At 52.6% G+C, this 23367-nt stretch overlaps 2 protein-coding genes across 3 annotated transcripts; one reads left to right on the forward strand and one right to left on the reverse strand.

Moving 5' to 3' along the window:
• Positions 1 to 68: 68 nt before the first annotated feature.
• Positions 69 to 16475, reverse strand: TBC1D31 (TBC1 domain family member 31). 2 transcript variants are annotated; one of them, XM_032971007.2, is made up of 21 exons: positions 15738 to 16475; positions 15021 to 15167; positions 14564 to 14679; positions 13368 to 13546; positions 12698 to 12849; positions 12263 to 12422; positions 11918 to 12130; positions 10384 to 10658; positions 10036 to 10182; positions 9284 to 9417; positions 8893 to 9026; positions 7926 to 8105; positions 7180 to 7415; positions 6559 to 6711; positions 5470 to 5605; positions 5068 to 5160; positions 4667 to 4816; positions 3821 to 4015; positions 3413 to 3536; positions 2761 to 2889; positions 69 to 1888 (listed from the first exon to the last, which is right to left on the reverse strand). In XM_032971007.2, exons 1-21 carry the CDS (start codon positions 15809 to 15811, stop codon positions 1746 to 1748), a joined length of 3270 nt encoding a protein of 1089 aa, XP_032826898.2. In that variant the 5' UTR covers positions 15812 to 16475; the 3' UTR covers positions 69 to 1745. The 2 variants fall into 2 exon arrangements, with proteins under 2 accessions (XP_032826898.2, XP_032826897.2); XM_032971006.2 differs by having other exon boundaries at positions 3821 to 4018.
• Positions 16476 to 17563: 1088 nt separating this feature from the next.
• Positions 17564 to 22900, forward strand: LOC116952155 (cytochrome b5-like). The gene is made up of 5 exons (XM_032971263.2): positions 17564 to 17750; positions 19130 to 19258; positions 20975 to 21001; positions 21581 to 21618; positions 21741 to 22900. The coding sequence occupies exons 1-5, from the start codon at positions 17598 to 17600 to the stop codon at positions 21832 to 21834; spliced, it is 441 nt and encodes a 146-aa protein (XP_032827154.1). The 5' UTR covers positions 17564 to 17597; the 3' UTR covers positions 21835 to 22900.
• Positions 22901 to 23367: the final 467 nt, after the last annotated feature.

The raw sequence follows: 23367 nt of genomic DNA on the forward strand, positions 1-23367 counted from the left end.
TTACGCTATGGTTTACGAATGCTTGTTTCAACTCACACCGGTAGGTTAAGGAACAACCATCAACAAAATTTAATCCTTAGATTTGCGACGTTTAATTAGAAATATCGCCAAATATTATGGAGACGGTCCAGAAAATCAGAACGCAGGAAATCAGAAATAAAGTGGTTCCATCCTTGCCCCCCTTGCTCAATATATCTGCTCCATCCTGGTCAAATAATCTCCAGTTTTAATGATGGCCATCGCTTCATCACCATTGACTCCACGAACCCAACTTCACTGCCCACTCGCAAAATCTTTCCTTGACATGGTCTCATCTTGATTGGTTCGGAATTGGAATGGTTCCTAATTCCTCCACGCATTCACCTACGTCTCCCTTCTCATTTCGCTACCCCATGCGCTCTCCTACCTCCCCTCAAATCTTCCTCCATGCACTCTACTACCTCTCCTCTCATTTATTAAAATCATTACAATATCGGTCACATCGTGGAAACACATAGTTCTTAGCTCGTACACGTCACACAAACAACACAATGAAGAAAACAAGTTTTAAATGATAGCACAAGGGACATCAGTTCACTGTAAGTCGCTACATCTTAAAGCTATTAATAAATCAAAGTTATATTTTAACTTCAAACTGTAATGAACACTATTTACACGATTTATAATTTAAAATCAATAAGACATACATTAATACAACACTAAACACAAGCCCACTTCGCTAACGAGTATGTCACATTCGTCTGCCACAGGGTGTTATTTGCCATATTTGGTAAGGGTTATCAGGTGTCTTGTCTCTGTGCTTGTACTCCTGTTTGGCAAGAGGACTCACGACAAATCAATCGAGAAGTATCTTTTCATCAGCTGCGTAATGCTGTGCGGAAACTACCTGGCCTGTCGCTCCACACGAAGCTTCGGGTTTTCTCGGCCACAATTATTCCCTCCCTTCTCTGTGCTTGTGAAACGTGGACCCCTTTGAACGAACATGTGCCGTTTAGAATTTTTTAGGCTGGCCTGCCCACAATCCATCCTGGGTCTAACTAGACTGGACTATGTGAGCTGACAGATACTCGAGATCTGGACAGCCACATCAGTGAGCTCCTCGCGCAGGTGGGGAGCACAGGTGGTGCATCTGTTAATCATCCGAGTCAACCCATAGCCCCTGGGTCTGTCCTGTAACCTCCTCCCAGCGAGCCTTCGACACTTAACGTGGTCTCAAGACTGTACCTTGCCTGGAACAGGCACCGTGATGTCACCGCAAATTCGTGGAGAACAGCAGTTGTTCTTGTGGGTACGTGAGAAGTGGTGGCACAGAGGTTATCGCACTGCACCTGAAAACTTGAGTTCAATTCAGGATGACGTGTATGGTGCTGATCCCACCACCATCTCCTATGCAGTGCTGGCGCAAATAGCTGCTCGCTAACACTTGCCTTAACAGTTTTTGTTTTTAGAGTGTGCGCATGCATGCGTGTCTCATCGACAAATGGAGCAGAGGTTGGTGCAGTCAATAACACATTAAAACAAAGGCCACAGTCGTGTACGAAGATAACATTACCGACCACAGAGTCCTGCATATAAAGGTAACACAATTGCACAGTCGTGAGCAAGATCAGGGCTCAGTCCGGAGCAATCGCTTCGCTCGGTCACGTGCGATACTTGGCTGATCACGTGCGATACACGGCGGGTCACGTGCGATACACGGCTGGTCACGTGCGATACACGGCTGGTCACGTGCGATACACGGCGGATCACGTGCGATACATGGCGGGCCGCGCCAGGGTGGGCGGTGCGGCCAGGGCTTGCGCGGCCAGACGGCGCCGCAACTCCCGCACGTCCCCCAGCAGATCACGCTCCGCGCGCCCAGGGGACGCCAGCCCCGTGTGTGGCCTCACTGCACGGGCACATGTGGGGACACGGGGATCCACACACACACACGGGCACACGTCAGGACACGGGGACCCACACATACACACACACGTGGGGACACGGGACACCCGCGCACACACACACAAGGATAAATGCACACGGGCACATGGACAACAAAACAAAGACACGCACACGGACACACATCGGCGCACACACGCACAGAGACGCACAAGCACAGGCCCGCGGACAGACAAACATAGGCACACATGGGCAGTTCTGCAAATTAGGAGACCTCAGTAAAAATTTACAATTGTCCTACAAATGATTGTAATTTTAAAGGGAATGATATACTATCAATTTCAGCCAATGTCAATCATGGATTTTTTTAAAAACTTATCTCCATCCTGGCCAGTGCGAGTTGGCAAAGGGGGGAGGGGGAATGACTGTTTTGATATCACTAGGCACTGATGTTAGCTGTGGCTGGAAACAAACTTGGGTTTCTGGGTTGATCATGTAGCTTGCTAACCAATGCAACGCCGTTACACCCCCAATGATCTAATTTTAGAAAAAAAATGGGGTGGAGCCGTGGAATAGTGATTAACCGCAGTCTGCAATGAACCCATCGACCTGAGTTTGATTCCCAGCCATGGCTAACATCAGCAGCGAGTAATTTCTGAAGCAGTGCTGGGGTTCCCCGCACCTTCACCAACATACACTGACCAGTGTGAAGTACGGTCAAACAATCCCCATGACTGTCATGGAGGCCTTCATCCGGCAGCGGATTGACAAATGGGCTGCGAGTGAACTACGGAATTAATTAGTGGCGGTCTGCGTACATACAGACACAGACACGTGTTCATCATCAGTAACGAGCGAACGGTGACGTCGCATACACACTCTGTGGGAGGGCGGCATCCGATCTGGAGGGGTCGTTGAGGCACGTGGGCGGCCGGTTTGGTGATGGCGAGTGCTTGTCCCACAGAGACTCGCTCGTTGCAACCCGGCGTCCGATATCGCCCAGGTAATCTGCGCGACACAACCGGGATTGTGAGATCGGAGTGTTCCTGTCCAGCTGCTCTAGAGGAGGATAACTTATATTCCTATTTTGCCAGCGGGCCATGTTACATCAACATCACAGGTTACATGTACAGACGTAATGACGTCACATGTACATACGTCATGACGTCACATGGCGCCGTGACATCATAACGCCCGTTACATGTGATCACCACTTGTACCTCTTCAATGTTTCACCTCATGTTTATCAATCTTTTACGTCAGTAATCTTTTTATTTTTTCCAGCTCTCTCAGCAGTTCTGTCTATTATTCATCTCATTATTCTCCATCTCTTCATCGAGTCGTATCTCCAAAACCTTCGAGGGTCAGATGTGGCTCGTGGGCCGCCAGTTGAAGAGCCCTGCTATACAGGACGTCTCTTATCCCAGCAGAACGGCCACATCCGCCATACCCTCTGCAGTAAGAAGATAGAGGTCCTGGTGCCCACAGCTGTGGAGCCAGTTGGCTATAGCCGGCCACCGAGGATGCTCACCCATGGGATGGTCGGCACTTTCTTCAGCCACCAGGAGAGCATCGCGAGGGCCCAGCTGGGCCACGTGGTCATGCGAGGGAGGTTCTACCTCCAGGATTTCCCAGCGCCTCCTCACCTCCTCCCACTGCACCCCACAGACCAGGACACGAAGAGCATTGGTGACACCAAAGCAACTACGCGGCGAGCTCCCAAAACAACAGGCGAGCTCCCAAAGCAAGCTGCTGGCAGCTTTTTCAAATCACGTACACGTTCTCGGCACGTGCGGCAAAACGTCGGGACATCGCGCCGAACAACGCGTGGTGCAACCCAAACACACACTGGAAAGCTGCTGCACAGCACAGCCGCGCAAAACCTCCACGGCGCGGTGTGAACAGCGTGACACACGGTGGCTCCGGGAGCTGGGCTCACCCGGTTCTTGTGCAGCGCTTGCGCGGCGTCGAGCAGCTGCCTCTGCTCGTGCCTCGCCGCGCGCTCTCCCTGCTCCACCAGCGCGGCCCTCGCCTCCTCCCGCGCAGCGCCCTGGGCGGCACGGCTCGCCAGCTCCCCTCGCCACGCGCCGTCCTGCGCCAGCCCGCTCGCCATCGCCAGGCTCGTGTGCACAGCCTGCTGTGCAGCGACCGGCACAATGCAATTGGAGTGCGGATTTATGTAGCGTCTACAATTACGCGTTGTACAGCGTCTAAACACGGCCGCATCTCAAGATGCTGTGCGGAAAAGGTGGAAATGTATGTCCTAGAGAGAGGCAGTCGGTCACGGGCCTCTACGTGAAACTGTGGGTTTCTTTGTAAATATATTCACATGTAAGTCTATGTAGGTCTGTGGGTCTTGGTGCAAGTCTGTGTGAGTGTATGGGTCTGCATGTCGTGGCAGTATCCAGAAGCAGTTGGCTTTTTTCAAATTTTCTTGCTGTGGTTTTCACACCGGATGATTGCTTGTGTTGCAGTCGAAACGTCGTGATAATTGTATTGTTTTATATATTTCATTATTTTATTATTTCCCTTCTACGTGACTTTACCGAAAGAAACAAGAATATGAATCCCTGCAGTCACGAAAGCTTTAAATCAAAATTCATTGGCAGTCAAGCCTGGACTTGAACGGAGGCAACGAGTCGACAGCACAGATGGCTGGAGTGAATGGAGTTCCTGACGATGGAGCAGCAGAGGAGAATGAGACATCAAGGAATTGAACGCAAGAACACTGCAATGGGTTTGTTTGAGGATTATTTATGGTGTGGTAATATGTGGGCAACTCAACCTGTCCGGCCGATGTGTTTTTCTCCGAATCCATCGCCGTGCGGCTTCGAGTCAGCGTCTCGTCGACGCCTTCTTCCCCTGCCCGCCGGCGGTGCATGTCCAGTTCACCACGAACCAGCCTGTCCACTGCCTCGTGTTCTTTGGCCAGGTCCTGAGGACCAAGAATGCACACGCCGCATGTGAAGCGTGGAGGCCAACGACCAACTGCTACAGACAGAGCTCTACAGGGACACGAAAACGTCTTCAAGAATATCTCCATCAGCGATGTCTGACACCTTAACTCAGCAAGACCCGGTTGGCTGTCGTGTTTCTGGTCAACGGGCATTCTTGTCAATAAGCAGCTCTTTTCAATCTGTTCTGAATGCATCTCACTCCTATCCTCTTTTTTATCAAATCACTCACCAGCTCAAAGAGCCGCCTCTGGGTCTCCAGCTCCAAACGCCGCACCTCGACCTCCTGGATGGCCGCCTCGGTCTCCTGGTCTCGCAGCCGCGTCTGAAACGGAGGGCAGTACCAATCGCGGCGTGAACAGGCGGGTGAGGTTGGGGAGGGGCCCATGGGGAAACGATGGGGTGGATGACTCATGAGATAGGGAATCCAGTGGTGTAGGGGACCCAGTGGAGTAGGCGTCACATGGGCTAGTGACAGGGTAGGGGACAAAGTGGGGTAGGGGAGCCATGAGATAGGATGGGCCCATGGGGTAGTGTGGACCCAGTGGAGTAAGGCACCAGTGAGGAAGGGGGGGTCCCACGGGGTAAAGATGGGGTAGGGGTCCCCAGGCCCAGGGGTGACAGCAGCGCGCACCGTGTGCTCGATGTGGTGGTCGAGCGCGGCAAGGTCGGTGCGGCGCCGCGCAAGCTGCTGCTGCTCGTGGCGCCGGCGCGTCGCGTCCAGCATGGCCAGCTCCTTCACACGCAGCTCGCGCCGCATCGCCACCAGCCTGCACCGACACAGGGTGTGTGCACCACGCAGCTCACCACCGCGCCTGCAGAGCCCCCGTAGCCTCCACACGCCGAGTTGCGAGCGTGTGTGGGTCCCCAAGAATGTTCAGGGGTCATGTGGAGACACTTTGGGGTGAGGCACTGACCACGTAAGGACACCTTTGCTAAAATAATTAATGAAAGGGCTGCTTGCGCACTGGCGGACTCGGGAAAGCACGGGATTGGATGAGGACGTGGAAGAGAGAGATTTTGTGGGACAGACGAGGGAGGGAGAGGGGAGAGTTGGAAGACGAGACCAAGGGACAGGATTGCTGGAGAGGAGTGAGAGATTTGAGGAACCTTCGAGAAGGTTTTAGAACGAGGAGGTTATAAAAATGGGGGTGTGATGCATGCTGGGGGTTTTTGGGGAGAATCGGATAGTAAGCTTCCACGGGAGCGCTGTGAGTTGGAACAATAAAAGTTCCCTGACCAAAGACGACTCGTGTGCGGTGTGTGAGTATATTGGTTTGATCGTGTGTGTACATGTGCAAGTGTGTAGGTGCTTGTGTTCATGTGTGAGTGTGAGCGTGTAAATGTATGCGAGTAACTGTGTAAGTGGGTAGGTGTTGGTGTGTATGTATATATGTGTGAGTTTGTGTGTTTACAGGTGCTCAGCCTTCATTAGGTGCTCATTAACAGCACTTGCTACAAAAGTATATTAAGGCTATACGGGTGATCTTTGTCTGTGTATACGTGTATGATTTAATTAATTATATTAGTATTTGTGTAATTGCATGTGTAAGCATGTGTGATTGTGTAAGTAAATATTTGTGAATGCTTGCATGCATTCATATGTGAATAAGTGCGAGTTAGCAAGTCGGAGTGCCTCGGTATATTTGTGCGAGTAAGTGTATTATGTATACGTGCAGGTGTGAGCGTGCGTATCTGAGTGCGAGGCTAAGGGAGCCATCACCGTGCCCGCTGCTCCACCAGACGCTGCTCCTCAAGCTGCAGCTGCTTGCGCTTTCCCTCCTCGGCGAGCACCAGCTCCGCCTGCTGCTGGCTCCAGGCCTCGTCCACGGCACGGCGACGCTCCGCCTCCCCTGCCAGCTCGTGCAGAACCTGCCTGGCGGCGGCGAATCGAGCACACGTCACTGGTAGTTACCATCGTGACGGTAACTACGGACAATCGTCACTCCAATCACCGCCACAGCCATCACAAGGCACCTCCCTCCACCTCCTCCGCCAGTTCGCGGAGAGCATGCGCCGGCCAGAGCGACTAGCATATACGTCACCGAGTCACCCACGCAGTCACCGCCCACAGTTATTCTTACAACCACCACTCATTATGACATTCACCCCCACAATCATACCCAATCACCCCGACTAATGGTGCATCACAAAAGTAACAACTGTATGTGTGGATACCAGCTATACAACACTGCTTTGTGAATAATACTGTCAAGAGAATCGCCACCGACTGAGGTTCCTCCTGCCAACACCGTGAAGCTCTTGCACATCTCATCGTGGCTACCACCTATAACATTACGGCGGCTGGAGATGGGGGGAGACGGAGGAGATAGAGGTGACTCACTTCTCCCGCAAGTACTCCAGCTCCTGAGCGCAGATGCGGTCGCGCTCCCGAGCGTGGAACTGCACCACGCTCTCGGGGTACTTGTTGAACACTGGGTAGAGGCCGCGCGGGAGCGGCTGGAACTGCTCCTCGGCGGCGGGGCCTGGCTGCGCGTCCTGGGGTGCCGTGTCCAGCAGCCGCTGGGCCTCGCGCAGCAAGCGCCCAACGTCCACGCCACCACGGTGGTGGAAGAAGAACTGAGCAGAGGACGGTGACGAGGAGAGCGTGCGCGTGAGAGTGTGTATATGTGTGTGCGAGTGTAGTCTTCATAGGTGCTCACTAACAGCATTTGCCCCAACAGTCTGTTAAGGGTATACGGGGGAGTTTTGTCGTGTGTGTGTGTGTGAATGAGCGGATGCACTGCGCTACGAACCAGGCAGCCATTCGATTCCCGCTCATGGTGAATATTTGAACCGGTCCTGTGCCTCCTCGAGGTCGATTCAACCTTAAAATGTAAACATAAAAGGCGTGGTGCTGGCTACCCAACCCCTTTATAGGTGCTCGCTAACAGCACTCGCCCCAATAAAATAGAATCTGTAATAGGGCGGATCTTTGCCTTTTGAGCGAGTGTGAGAGGGTGCGTGCGTATCGCGTGTGAACGTGCAAGCGTGCACGTGTCCTTCCGCACGCGTGAGAAGTGAGTGCACGAGCGCGCGAGTGTGTGAGCACGCTTGTCATGGTGCTAGAGCGTGCGAGCGACCCTTCACCTGGAAGTCCTCGAGCTGCGTGAGGCGCAGCAGGGCCCCGCGTGCGCAGGACGAGTAGGCGGCGGCAACGGCCGGAAGGAACGCGGGTGGCCGCGAGAGCACCCAGTCGAAGAGCCGCAGCCACTCGTCCCTCGTGAGCACCTCCGAGAAGAGCGTCTCCAGCAGCGGCCATGCGTACACCTACCGAACAAAGACCGCCCGTATAGCCTTGGACAGACCTTTGAGGTGAAGTGCTGCTACGTATGTATGTTGAACTTCTTTTGCACCGTACGCAGCCAACCGTACTAATCGGAGGTGCGTGTTAGCGAGCGCTTACAAAGATTGGCAAGGCATAAGAGGGGGAAGGGTGGCCAGCAGCACATCCGGCTGCCTTTGTCTCCCCAAATGCTGATATTTACAAACTGCACCAGGTACTCATTTGAGGCCGAGTTGACCAAGGGTAGGCACAGGATTAGTTCAGATATCCGTCACCAATGTTCGCTGTGAGCGCGAACAGGACTCGGGTTGCCAGGTCCATAGAGCAGTGCGCTAACCGCTGCGACACTGCTACTCCACACCTACCACACACGCAGACTGCACACACGCAGATTCAAGGGACTGCACGGCCTAGCGAACACAGAACGATGCATCGAGTTACCGATTATTTTGCTCAAAACGCATGCCACAAATAGCGCGATAATTATTTTCTATGTTTAGGTGGCAGGGTTTGCCCAACTCCAGTGGTCATGGCCCATCACCACGCTACATCTTTCTGCGTTTACCAATTTACTCCTCCCATTCAAATACTATCTCATTCCACGCTGCACACACCCGATGATTATTAATCACGTCCCACATGACGCGCCAAGCGATCAATGCTGTCTGCGTCACGTGGAACACGTGCATGCATGCACTGGAGATGCGTACGCACATGCGCACACTTGATTTGAATCGGCTCTATTAACGCAGACGGTGATGACGTTTGCACCTGCGCGGTGACTCCGTGCTCCACGAAGTGCTGCAGCAGCTGGTGGTCGTGGTGCGCCAGTGCGTTCTCCACGCACGCCAGCACGTTCAGAGGGGGGTTCGGGAAATACTCAAACCAGCGGCTGCACCAGTTCACTGCAGCGCGCCACGGTGCGACACAAAGACAAAGATCCTCTGTGTAGCCTTTAACAGACTGTTGGGGCAAGGGTGATTTGTGAGCACCTTTGAAGGCCAGCAAGGCACATGAGATGAATAGGTGGTGTCTGATTAGCTATGTTAATTGTGTGACTGGGTAGCTGGGTAACTGAATGGCTGGTTAACGATGTGATTGGGTGGCTGGCTTGCTAAAATAACGGCTGTTTGTGCAACTGCATGAAATGTCGTTAGCTCACCGAGCACTGTGGCGAGGACCTCAAAGCAAACGAGCTGGTTGTTCTGGAAGAGCTTGACGAAGGGAAAAGCGAGGAGAGGGAGGAACTCTGTTTCTCCAAAAATGGGCGCCCAGTGCGCCAGTGCCGACAGGGTCCTGCTCACAGATACAAACAAAGATCCCCCATGTAGCCTTTAACAGACTGTCGGGGCAAGTGCTGTAAGCGCGCACCTATGAAGGCCGGTACGACAGACGAGACGCCCTCGTGGTGATTTTGACACACCACACCAGAAACTGTACTCATTTGTGGCTGAGTCGACCAAGCAGAGGCCATGAGTGGGAATCGAACTCGGATGGCTACGTTCATAACGCACGTAATGAACGCATGCACATGAGTAACCCGCTAGATTCCACCTTCTGAAAATCATCAGCATTCTGCAGCTACACTCAAATAACATGCTCATACACACCAGGTGTGAATCCACAACCACTATGGTTTTACCAGCAGTGTCAAACACAGCACAGACAAAGTTAATGTGCCTAGTCCACTGGTATTAATCTACCACTGTACCAGTCAGTCATGGGGTGGAGTGGTGGTAGAGTGGCGAGCCCACTGTGCTATGAACTCGACGAACCACGTTCCATTCCCGGCTGTGGCCAACATCAGTGGAGGGTAACGTTTTATCTTCACTGGTCCTGTGAATGAAAGTAAATTTAAGCCAGTCATAATCCAAACATGCATGCCGCTGTTTGCCACCGGTGAGTGGGACGCACCTCTGCAGGCCACGCAGTAGCTTATGCGAGCGCACGGGGTAGTGCCGGTGCAGGGCGCCGTACGCGGGGTGCGTGCCCTTCTCCACCAGCGTGTTGTACACATCATGGTTCTCCGGCAGCCGCAGCAGCGCACGCCAGATGAACAACCTGCGCCGGCCACATCGACAAAAGCATCATCATCACGAGCACCTCATCCAGCAGGCGATTGACAAAGGACTCTATGTGATGTCTCAAGACACACAAGATCATGTTAAATACAACTGATATTTAGAACGAGTTAATAACGTAAAAAATAATTCGGAGCACAGATAATGAATAACGATGAAGGGCAGAGGTAACAACCCTGACCTGTACTTAGCCGGGTACTCCCCAAATCCCTTGAGCAGTGCGAGCAGGCGTCTCCGATCCAGCACTTCCTCTCCCTGCCCCTCCACCTGCTCCTCCCCATGCTGGTGCCCACCTCCTCCTCGATCCGCTCGCGTGCCCACGGCCTCCCCGCGTACCCGGGAGGGCCGCCGCACTTTTCCGGAGCCGACGCGCCGTGTAGGAGGGGCGGCACCGGCGGGCGTCGCCTTCCCGCGCGACTTCGATTCCTGCACCACCCTGACGAGTGACGGAGGCGGCTGCACGCAGATAGAACCGAGATGGCGCCGTCAGCCGATGCCCCACCTGCCCGTCCACACCCTGCTCACCACTAGGGTTGCCACGATGTCGTTTTTCCAATGCGATGCTTTTCCAGGTTGCACCGCATGTTGCCCAGCATGATGTCTGATATTTCAGTGCATGTACTGGGAGCTCCTTATAGAACGGGACTAAAGTATTCAGTTCGAGGTTGTACTGTGTTTTGGAAGCAGCAGGATAATACTGGTTTCATCCTTGTTAGGAATCATCAGCACATAATTGCTGACTACTACGGCTGCCTTGTGCCACAGGAGCTTTACGTGGAGAAGCCCTTGCTTCCCCACGTAATGCGAGGACAGTTTGGCACTGCCTACGGGTGACAAGAAACCGATTATAACGCTTTCCATAATTGATGAGAAAGTCATCAGTTACATCGTGCATGCTGCTGTATAATTTAATAAGGCCACAATTATCCATAATACAGGTTTTTTTGGGTTACATCACATGAATATAAATGTGTCGTTAAAACCACCACCACCACCAAATAAGTAAGGTTTGTCACATAAACATAACATGCTAATTCATTACTAGTACAGCACACCAGTGTGTTGGAGAGTAAATCCACAACATTTACAATCAGAGTACATTTCGCCAATAATTACAACTAACATCCTCAGGCAACAGCCAGATTTGTGGAGAAATCATCCTTTTTCGTTCCAAAACCTATATTGTACATAATATTGGCCGCGAAAGCCTACGTGTTAAAAAGGCCATAATTGTGAGTTCTGGTGGACCGAAACAAGGTTAATACATGCATGCAGCATGGCTTTGTATGTCATGTGACATGCAAGGCATGGTGGGAGGACTGAATCAGGGGTTACCATCATACCTTTTGCCATCTATAAGTCACATTGTGGATGTAGTTTTACACGTGGGAGTGGAAGGCTATGAATCCCGCGTTCAGCCAAGGTCAACATCAGTAGTGGATGAAATCTGAACCAGTCCTGGGTGCTTCATCAACGCGCACCGACCAGGATTGTAAAGCACAGTCAAAGCAAACTGTCAAAACTGATACCGTGGGAAGGCCTTCATCCAGCAGTGCATTGACAACGGGCTGCACTCGTATCAACACTCTTGTTTCCACACTGCACGCAATTTTCTGTCGGATGAGTGTCTCAGCGTTTACAAGGAGTGTTGGAATTGGGTTATCGTTACGCCCTGTGTGTGTGTGTGCGTCTCCTGTGAGCCCGCGTCCACGTGCCTGCTTGAGCGCGTGGGTTAGCGCCGCGACGCTGTACAGGGTCATCGCGCCGTCCTCGCCGAGTCCCAGCACGTTCCTGCCAGCCGGGCACACCACCAGCGAGCTCAGGGCGCCATCCCCACTGCCGCTGCCACTGCCCAGCGAGAAAAGCAGCTGCGTCGTCCCTACGTGCACGAAGCGTGCCACGCCGTCCTGCGCCAGCACGCCCAGCACCTGCCGGGCGGGAGGGGGGTGAGCCACAAGGAGAAGGAGTCTCGGTGAAAAATTTGCTTCCAAAACAATTTACCTCCCAAGCGTGGTAGGTCGCTCCTCCTCCTGTGCTTCTGCGGGCCTCGTGTGCCCCACCTGGTTGGCCCCGCCGTCGAAAGCGTCGCTCAGGTAGTGCAGTTGGCGCACGGCGCGCACCGCTGGGGGCATCTGCAGCACGGAGACGAGACGGCGCGACTCCAGCGCCCAAACGTGCACGCAGCCCGAGCGGCCCCCGCATGCCAGCGTCCGCCCGTCCCTGCGAGTACAGCAGCGTTATTTTCGTTTTAGAAATCATTCTGCAACGAAGTGATTTATATTTTAGATGATAACGAGTGGGTGAAAATCATCAAGCGTGACGATGACCAGACAAAATTAACAAGGCTGAACGAATACGCAGATTAAGATAATTTAGTTAACACGTAGGCTTTAGCGACCAATATCATGAAAAATACAGGTTTTTGGGTTATATCACGTAAATATGTATATATAAATGTGTCGTTAAAGTGGGGGAAGGTGGGTTGGCGTGGTAACCTCGTGGCCGCGAAGACACGGTAGGCGAGTCGCGCGCTCGTGGGGGGCACTGGGAGCTGGAAGCGGCATTCGAGCGATTCGCCGTCCCAGCCGAACACGGAGCCGTCCTTGAAACAGCTCACGATGGTGTTGCTCATTGGCAGGAAGAACACCTGGCGCGGCGTCACACACACACAAGCACATGCTCACGAAGGCGACGGGGGTTACAGTGGAATGGCACGGTTGGCATGGGCCCTGGTGCAAGGAATGATGAGAACGTTGATGATTTTATCCATCTAAGTCCATTTATTGGAAAGTATATTTCCATCTTACTTGAGCAGTTGTAATCAAAGAGGTCCCTTGATGTTGTAAACAGTGGCATAACATGGTTGGCATGGGTCCTGGTGAAATTAATTGAATGGACCCTCCCCCGTCCCATTTCCCTTCATCTTGATACTGTCTGTATGTATATATGTTGAACTTCTTTCGCACCATACGTGCCAACCGTGTCAGTCTCGTTTGTTCTATAACATTCAACGAGACCATTAGCATAGAGAGGACAACAATCAGCTCCCACACACATAGTTTTATACTTGTATCGTGAGCAAAAGGATCGATATTTGATCCAGAAAACATTACAAACCTGGGCTGCAGGGTGTAGTCCGAGGCTACGAGGTGACGTGAGCACTACCTTCTGCACGGCGTCGTTGTTGCGGAGGCTGAGACGCCGGCGCCGCTGGAAGGTGTCGAGGTCCCAGAGCTGAGCGGTGTCTCCGGACGTGGTGAGCGCCAGCCGCCCGGATGCGTGCACCGAGATGCAACTCACCGCCGAGTTGTGCCCGCGCATCCAGCTCACCAGCTCGCTCGTCTCTTGAGTGCGCGCAAGCGTTTACACAAACGCATCGCTTTCACGCATCGGTTTTCGCAGGCACTCGTAATCCAATACCTCTTTCCCCTTGACACAAATTAGCCTTGCCAGAGCGTGGCCATCACATGAAGTTTTCCACTGGCTATTTGGTGAGATAAGCCAGGACTAAACCGTCAAAATCTGGCCTAACAAAGTATCGGAATCTGGTGTTGCGTGGGGTTAATAGTATTCGCCGTATGTTGCGTCATTGAGTACACAGTGGTTCTGCAGTGGGAAAATAATCTGGCTGCTGTATCAGGCTGGCTCGGCACTACCCTGGCACACCTCGTTTGTATAGTGGAAAAGAGGTAAAAGTGTGGTCTTCCAGGTCAAGCCACGTGTTGAGCAATCCGTCTCCTGGGCTTTCACCACCACACACCATCGCGTCTTCAGGAGTTGCAATTAGGGATATTAAGGGTCGTGACCGTGTGAGAATTTCGGAGCAACTGTGTGAAACCCTACGTTATGGACAGCAGAGGGCGGTGCAGCGAAACAATCATTGTGCTCCCACGTCTACGCTCTCCGCCTTCAGCAAACCGGAATAATTAGCTTGGCGAATAATCGTCAAATAACCCCCGTTGACCTGCACGGCAGGGGTAGGCCTTCATCCAGCAGTGGATTGACAAAAAGGCTGTGCGCGAACAGGTACATGTGTGGAAGACTCTCAGTGAAGCTGCTATCCAGTAGGAGGGCTACCCAACACCATATTTGTTTACCCGTATTCTTGTACAGGGAAATTGTGTTTTTAGGTCCATACGGCATAGAGCCGTTTCAAGACGGGAAATTTGTTTTTGTCTATTTCTTCGTGTTTCTCCCTTGTGATGGGACGTTGTAGGATGAACGTTGAGATTTACAAGGGCACGGGGGTAACCAATACGGTCTGAATTGGTCTGTAACAAGGTAGGCACTGATAAGGGGTTGACAGGTATGCGACACTCGGGCGAATGCACGCGCGGACGATGGTGCGGCGCGGCGCTCACCGGCATCGAAGCACTTGATGGAGTAGTCCGACAGCGCCACGAGGAACTCGCTGCGCCGGCGCAGACAGAACGCCAGCGCTGTGCACGCCAGCCCTGTCCGCTGCACCAGGCGGAACCTGCGCATCACGCGACAAATGTGGCGCCAGGTCATTCACAAGAATCAAAGCCAACACACGACCAGACCAGCTTTACCTCGTCTCTTCTCCCGCTCGTATTATAAATTGTTTTAATGGCATCATGTGACGGGTTGGAGAATTAATCTGGAAACCTCACAGCGCAGTGCGAGCCTTCGTGTTAGAGGATGACCCATGGAAGCAGATACCACATAACTACCTCTGAGAGATCCCTTCAAGTAGGAGATAGCATTTCACACATGCCCTGCCACGAACAGCAACGTGTCACAAAAACACAAAATGTAATGACGGGTAGTTGTCCGCTCATCTGTGCCACTGCTCACGAGTTGCGTGTGAGGTCGAGGAGGTAGACGTGGCCCTGGTGGTCACCAGCGACGAAGGCCTCGCCCGTGGAGTCGAACGCGGCGTGGAGGAACCTCACGGTGCGCGAGTGAGAGCCCTCGACCGAGCGCAGCACCCGCAGCACCGACCTGCGCCGGACCACGCAAAGTGGCACGCCCGACAAAGCACGGTGGCACACCGCTGCCGGTTACGGCACATGGACCAACCTCCTCACCTCACACCATCCCATCATCTCACACCTCCTCACATTTCACATTACCTCCTCACCTCACATCCGCTCCTCAGCTCAATCACACACCACTTCCTCAGCTCACATCAAGATCTCCTCCTCATACCACCTCTTTAACTCACATCTCACTTCACACCACCTCACAACAGCTTATCGCCTCATATCAAGCCCTCCTCCTCACACCTGCCTCATACCACCTGTTTACCTCACACCTTCTTGCCTCTACCCCTAATGCTAACCTCGTCTCTCTCTCATACAGGGTTGCCACCTTCTCCACAGAGCAAGCCCACACATATTACTCAGTCACCATTAGGTCAGGTCTCCTGTCAGAGCCTGTGCACTTTCACTGTAATAAAGTAACTCGTACAAGATATCGGTACGAATCAGGCGCGCGACCGCCTCCCCCCTCTCCTCCCACAGACCCCGGCCTGCCCGGGTGACAGCCCGACAGCGAGGGCGACCGACTCACCCGTCCGCAGCCGGGGCCGCTCTCCGGTGCCACAGGAGGCCGCGCTCCCTGCTCCCGAGATCCGCGCTCTGCATGGCGCCTCCTCCTCCTCGTCGGTCTCTTGCCTTGCTCGCCCCTTGTTCTTCTCGTCTTCTTTACCTCGTTCTCCTTCCTCGTCCCTGTTATCTCATCCTCCTCCTCCTTCTCTCTCTTCCCTCCTCCGTCTGCCCCTCGCGTCTTCTTCAGAAGTCGCGCGAAATCTTCAAACGGCGGCGGGACGGAGCGATAAAGTTATTCCAACGTCACGTGAGCGGCGCGACCAATAAAGTTAATTCCATGTCCGAGGTGGGGATATCGCGCGACCAATAAAGTTAATTCAATTTCCGAAGTGGGGATATCGGCGCGATCAATAAAGTTTATACCATTTCCGAGGTGGTGATATCGGCGCGGCCAATAAAGTTAATTCCATTTCCGAGGTGGGGATATCGGCGCGATCAATAAAGTTTATACCATTTCCGAGGTGGGGATATCGGCGCGACCAATAAAGTTAATTCCATTTCCGAGGTGGGGGATAGCAGCGCGATCAATAAAGTTCATTCCTATTCTTAGCTCTTTCGGTAAAGTCACGTTGAAGGGAAACAATAAAAAATATATAAAACAATAAAAATTCTCACGACGTTTCGACCATAACACATAACGGTCGTCATTATTGTTTTATATATATTTTATTGTTTCCCTTCAACGTGACTTTACCGAAAGAGCTAAGAATAGGAATTACTGCAGTCACGAAAGCTTTAAATCAAAATTTAAATTCTAGATTTAAAGCTTTCGTGACTGCTAGGATCCATACTCTTTGGTTCTATTGGGTAAAGTCACGTAGGTGAAAATAAAATAACAAAAAATCACGACGTTTCGGCCACAACACAAGCGGCCTTCATCAGGTGAAGGGACGAGACTGTCTGGAGGACAGCGCTGGAGTGGAAGAAGCCACGCTTAGATCACGACCTTTAAGCTGTGTGAGAAGAAAAAGACCACGCGCCTTGACAAAGGAATTAGCATATAATTTAGCATTGAAATGGCTCATTGAAATAGCTAAGTTAAAGTATACACATCCGCAGAGGTACCCCTTGACAAAGGAATTAGCGCAAAATTTAAAGTTCATTCCATTTACGAGGGGGATAGCAGCGCAACTAATAAAGTTCATTCCATTGCCGAGGTGGGGATAGCAGCGCGACCAATAAAGTTCATTCAAATCCCGCATCCCCCAGCGGTGGAACCAACAAAGTTAATCCGATGGACTAAAATCCCTGCCACCCGTTCTGAATCGAGGTCCCCGCACGCGGCTCCCCCGCCAGTTGTTTTCCCACAGCGCACCCCAGGCCAACTGGCGGCCTGATTGACGCCTTAATCGTGCAACAGGCGTAGAGGGGACGCCGCCCGTCTGGTTCCTCGGTGCTCTGAAGAAGGGTCGTTGCGCGGAACGTTGCATATTAAGACCACAGTGGTGGTGATTTTGGAATATGTTGAAGTTTTCGGTGCTCTTTGCGCACCAATGCCAACGCAGCGGCAGGTGTCACGGTGGCCCTCCGTCAGGTCGATTGTGGGTGCGTGGACCATCCAGATTATAGAAACCCCGCTGTCTTGTACGCTCCTTCAACGGAAGAACGGCACAAACCACACGGGCTCCCTGCTCAAGCGGCATTGCCCTTCATCCCCTGCATACACAACGAACATTCACATGAGACGCAATAGAAACGGTTGGTGGCGAGGCTGGGGGATTAACGAATCGCGTTCCGCGAGAACTTCTCCGCGCGCGAGGCCCCGTCGCGGCGACGTCACGCGTGGTGACTCCGCCCCCTTCTTTGCCCCCTCCCCTCTGTCATGGCCGCGTGCGAGGAGCAGCAGATGGGGGACGCGGCGCCGAGGCTGCCGCTCTACCGCCGCGCCGACGTGAAGCTCCACAACGACACGGCGAGCGGCACCTGGATCATCCTGCACGACTCCGTCTACGACGTCAGCTCCTTCCTCGACCAGGTGAGGCGCGTGCGGGGTGGTGAGGAAGGCTGCGAGCGGGCGGGGGTCCTCCCGCGTCCATAGCGCGCGGCGCGACCCAGGGCGGTGTCAGTCGCGAGGGGATCTCAGAATACAGGGGTCTCTCCTGAGCCCAGGGGTCTCTCCTTAACCCAGGGATCTGACCTGAACCCAGGGGTCTCTCTTGAACCCAGGGGTCTCTCCTGAACCCAGGGGTCTCTCATGAACCCAGGGGTCTCTCCTGAACCCAGGGGTCTCTCCTGAACCCAGGGGATCCCAGTATACAGGGGTCTCTCCTGAACCCAGGGGTCTCTCCTGAACCCAGGGGTCTCTCCTGAACCCAGGGGTCTCTCCTTAACCCAGGGGTCTCTCCTGAACCCAGGGGTCTCTCCTGAACCCAGGGGTCTCTCCTGAACCCAGGGGTCTCTCCTGAACCCAGGGGATCTCAGTATACAGGGGTCTCTCCTGAACCCAGGGGTCTCTCCTGAACCCAGGGGTCTCTCCTGAACCCAGGGGTCTCTCCTGAACCCAGGGGTCTCTCCTGAACCCAGGGGTCTCTCCTGAACCCAGGGGTCTCTCCTGAACCCAGGGGTCTCTCCTGAACCCAGGGGTCTCTCCTGAACCCAGGGGTCTCTCCTGAACCCAGGGGTCTCTCCTGAACCCAGGGGTCTCTCCTGAACCCAGGGGTCTCTCCTGAACCCAGGGGTCTCTCCTGAACCCAGGGGTCTCTCCTGAACCCAGGGGTCTCTCCTGAACCCAGGGGTCTCTCCTGAACCCAGGGGTCTCTCCTGAACCCAGGGGTCTCTCCTGAACCCAGGGGTCTCTCCTGAACCCAGGGGTCTCCACACAGTGAGGGGTTTTCTCGCACATGTGCCTCTAGAATTGATGGATTCCAGAGATCAGCGGTCTCCCTTGGCGGTTTCCACACACAGGGGGTCTCTGTACAGCGGTCTCCTTAAGCAGGGGGTTTCTGTATGCAGGCGTTGTAGAGCTCGTGAGTTATATTTGACAGGGATCTTAGAGTAGACGGGTCTCCCTACACAGGGGTCACGACACACAGAGGGGCCCCCCGACCTACAGGGGCTCCAAGACCCAAAGCCCAGGGAGGGTCTCTTTATACACGAGGACGTCCATCCAGGGGTCCCTTCCGCAAGATCTGGGTTCCCCCAGCTCGTATACAAATTCGTATTTAAGGGTTTTCTTACCCTAGAGTCTAGGTGTTTTGTCTGCCAGAGGGTCCCCTTACTCCAGAGAGGAGCCAAGTACTCCGCTACCTTAAATAAAAATCCAGGGATCTGGGGTCCTCTGACCCAGAGGAGTGTGTCACTGCACAACGGCAGTGATTAAGGGACTCCCACCTCCCACCCACCAATTCCACGCAGCACCCAGGCGGGGAGGAGGTTCTCCTGGAGCAGGCGGGAGGAGACGGAACCGAGTCTTTCGAGGACGTGGGTCACTCGCGGGACGCGCGGGAGCTCCTGCCGCAGTACCTCGTCGGGCACCTTCACCCGGTACGTGGGGGCCTGGCACGGGGAGTGGACGGGTCCAGCGGTCACTGTTGACACTGGAGCAGTTGCGTAACGGTGCAACTAAAGAGGTGGGGTTCCAGACTATGGGAGGCAGCAAAGGAGAATGAATGGGGGAGGGGGGGTAATGCCTGAGGTTAACCAAGGTTCAGAGGTGATGGCGCAGTGCTGTGATACTAAAGCAGCCCACTGGGCAAGCAATTACTTGCTCGTACTGTAGGAAAGGGCCCTACGCTCAACCGAACTCTGGAGGTATTCGGTCTACTCTACTTGAATGAGAACATTTTACGGAGTTGCTTTTGTATGACAATTTTTTTAACATGCTACAGTGGCTCCTCACTTGTTTCCAGTTCGAAGTCGATAGTGGACTTTGGCATTGCTAGAGGAATTGACCTATGTCAGGTACATGTCTATCTTAACCACTTCCCACAAAGCGGCACTTATTTAAGTTTTTACCAAAGACAAGAGGGATGAAAGGGGGCTCAGTCGATTCTCAGGCAGGATTCGAGGTCGCAACTTTTACCGATTGCAACACCGGTGCATTTCCACCCAGGGCGCGACCGACTCGCGCGAGTGATGGCGCATGGGGGGTGGCAGAAGGGGTGATGAGTCTGGTAATCGGAACCCACAGGGAGCTTGAACAGTCGGGAGAACCCTGACGGCAGAGGGGAAGGGCCGGGGTGGTCACGCGCGCTGTCGCATTGCTGCAACGCGTGAAGCGCAGCCATTCATGATTTGACACGAGAAACCACCCCTGTGACTTCTGAGTGATGCAACCTCAAACGAATTGTGGGTCTCTGACTCAGCGGGAAATGTGAATTCCTCTTTATTTTAGTTTAAAAAAACTTTCTTCCCAGTTTATCCCAATTTCATTGCCAGCATAATTTTTTGAGACAATTATAGTGTACTGCTTGCACATCAGCGTAAACCTCTGTTAAAGAACACTTCTTGGAAGCAGATATCACAATGCTATGAGATCACTTCAAGTGATATCTGCTCCATACACTGGGGAGCAGCAATTTCCCACGAGGTCTGCATATGAGACTTAAGTGTTCGTTGCATAACAGGAAAACTGATATTTGTATTCTCAGGGCTGTAATTAAGCCAGATAAAGTACAGATCGAAATTTAATGAGAGGTTTTTTTTCGTTCAGTAATTGGCGACTGGGGTGAGCTGTTTCCCAGATGTCCTGCTACAGTTTTTATTACAAAAAAAAACCTAATTGAATGTGTTGGGTTTTGTGTGTGCAGTCATTGGTGGCATATCAAGTCACTCCTGAATAAACAGGATTACGAATAACAGCACTTGAGAAGCCGGTTTAATCACCTGTGGTAGATTCCAACCCAGGCTCAGCGGTGCCATCTATGACCTCTGAGCCGCCCGAGATCTTGCTGAGGGACCCTTTGTGAAAGGGTTACAGTTATTACAATAAGTGGAAACATTAGCCCACTGACACCCCAACCAAGGCATTAGATTTCGCTTCACGGAAACTGGAGTGGATCCTGCAAGGGGGGGGCAGTCTAGCACTGGGCGTGGTTTTGGTTCCCTACTACCCCCTCCACGCTCCTGTCCCCACCCGGCCCCCACCAACCACGACGCCCGAGCACAGGCCACCTTCCGCTCGCGGCGATGCAGGGGGTGATCACTTAAAGACGTGATATTTAAACCATACATGCTGATGTGAGCTCTGTCTCTTTCCAGGACGAGAGGAAAAATACAGAAACCAAGGTACGTATAACGGCCTGGTTCTGCACTCGCCTTCACGTTAATGAAAACAAGAATATGCTTACCAGTGACTGATTGAAGCTAAGCAGTACTGAGCCTGGTTAGGACTTGGATGGGGACTACATGGGAATACCAGCTGTTGCATTGCTTGGGCAGTGAGGTGGCCAGAAGATGACCCACCAGCAATGGATTCTTTCATCTGAGCCTTGAATGTTGCGTTTTCCCCTAGGAATCCTAGTGTCCTCCCACACTAAAGCAAACGCTCATTAACGGAATTTACTGAATATCCTGAAGCAGGATGCTTCTAAAAATAAGTCTTGAGACTCATTGAGATTTTACTGAGTAAATAAAGCACATTGTTCATAATTATGAATTATAATTGAATTATCGTTATTAACGAAGCGCGCTGTGTCACGAGCGCAGTAGCTTGGCTGTGAATCCTTGCGAGGTTCTTGGCTGTATTGTGGTGGCCCCACCACAGCCAATGATGCTACCGGGACCAATGCTGTAAAGTGGTAAGATGCAGCCACTGAAATTTATAGTTGGTCATGCGATGCTGACAGTCACCCCCATCTTTTCCAGGACATATTCATCACTACGACAGGCGGGCTGAAAGCAGGGTACGAGTCCCACACCACCCCATGTGCCACTCACCACTATTTTTCCAAACGGTGAGGCTTCGTCATTGTGCCAGTGGGTTGACAAAGCAGTCTCTCCTGACCCCTTCCGACTCTGTGACCAGGTCGTGGACAAACTGGCTGGTACCAGTGGTGAGCATCTTCGTCATACTCGTCATGTACCACTTCTACCTGGCCGACCCCGGCAAGGACCTCTGAGGTGGCCTCCGGAAGACGTGACCGCTTCAAGGGAAATGGCGTTTTGTACATTCCTTCTGCCGGCCCTTGCTACTGTGTCCACTCTGTATGAGGCTGTGCTCGTAGCAGCGTAACTCTGCGCAAGCTCTAGTGTTGGCAGAATTGGTGTCTGCTTGTTTGTTTCGTTTGTCGTAAGTGTACATCGGTCGCTCGAGTGTGCGAGTGGCGCGTGTCGAGTCCTGCAGCAGCTTGAACTGAATTAATTCTGTCCCAGGGTAATTTTTTGCGTGTAAACCCTGACATTTAATAGCCATGTTAAAGCGAACTCGGAGCTGTGTAACCATCCCACCTCCCCTTGCGATTTAATCCTCATGATTAGGCTAGGTAACTGTCGGTACTTCTACAAATCAATGCACATGTGAGAAAATCAATTGATTTTGAAATCTGCATCATTGCATTCCTGACGCATACTACCTGCACAGACATCGGCTACTGGTTGAGATCACCAGTTTCTGCAATTCGGAATGACGTTCGATTTGTGCGGTTTATAGAGAGCCGAGTGATGGTGGTCGGGTTGGGGAGAGGCGATGGATGAAAGCCTTCGGTGAGCGCGGGATGAGAACCCTCTGGACTCCGGTTACAATGTGAAATTCCACAACTGTAATCGATTGCTCGGGCTTCCGTGTCCCTCCTGCGGTAGGTGTTCACAATGCTGCTGTGTAGCTCCGATGTGTTCATGGGCTGCATTGTGCGTCGGTCGGCACGGTTTCCCAACGTATTGCTCCGCGTGCTGGGAGCTGCTCCTGCACGTGGGCGAAACGTCGGACACGATGCCGAACGTGCAGTACCACCCGAAAACACATTGGAGAGTTTGTCTCTCTGTTGGTGGTTGTGCCTTCCCGCTTCGCCGCAAATGCCAGGGTGTTGTCACTTCACACCGACCGTCTTCTTCTCACCCTCCTAATCAAGGGCCATTATTTTAAAACAATCTTTGTGCATCACTGTAGTGTCATATCTGTATACTGTTTGTGCAAGCCGAAGGGATTTGATATTTAAGTAAACATGAAATAAACATGCTTGCCTGACACTGGACGCCAATCCCTCTGCTTCTCTTCCGGCTCGACGGAGGGCTGTGTGCAAGCATTACCCCGGCCTTGTGTTGTGACCCTCTGTGGTGCATCAACAATAGTGTGACCTAAGAAGATAATATATATCTCTCAAGGTGACGTTTTGGGCAATGGCCCTTCATGGCACCAGAACGAAGGGAGATGGAGCAAATAAGAGTTGAAGACTGCACAATGTGCTGCCTTGATATAAAAAAAAACCGGGTTACAAATATTTCCAGAGTCTAAAATTTGGCATATCAACGGTTAATACCGCCACCATGCAAGGATTAATTATCCTCCACTTCGGTTGCATCACTTGCAGGATTTAAAGGGCATTCTTGTGATCGTGTAATTTCTATGTGATTCAACGAATTGGCTTGTTCTTTTGCCAATTAAATGCGTACAAAATTGTCACTCCACTCCTGTGCATGCTGTGTGGGTCGTGGGG

Source organism: Petromyzon marinus, chromosome 45, assembly GCF_048934315.1.
Source record: "Petromyzon marinus isolate PM22_M1 ecotype Great Lakes invasive population chromosome 45, UKy_Petmar_22M1.pri1.0, whole genome shotgun sequence".
Lineage (NCBI taxonomy): Eukaryota > Metazoa > Chordata > Hyperoartia > Petromyzontiformes > Petromyzontidae > Petromyzon > Petromyzon marinus.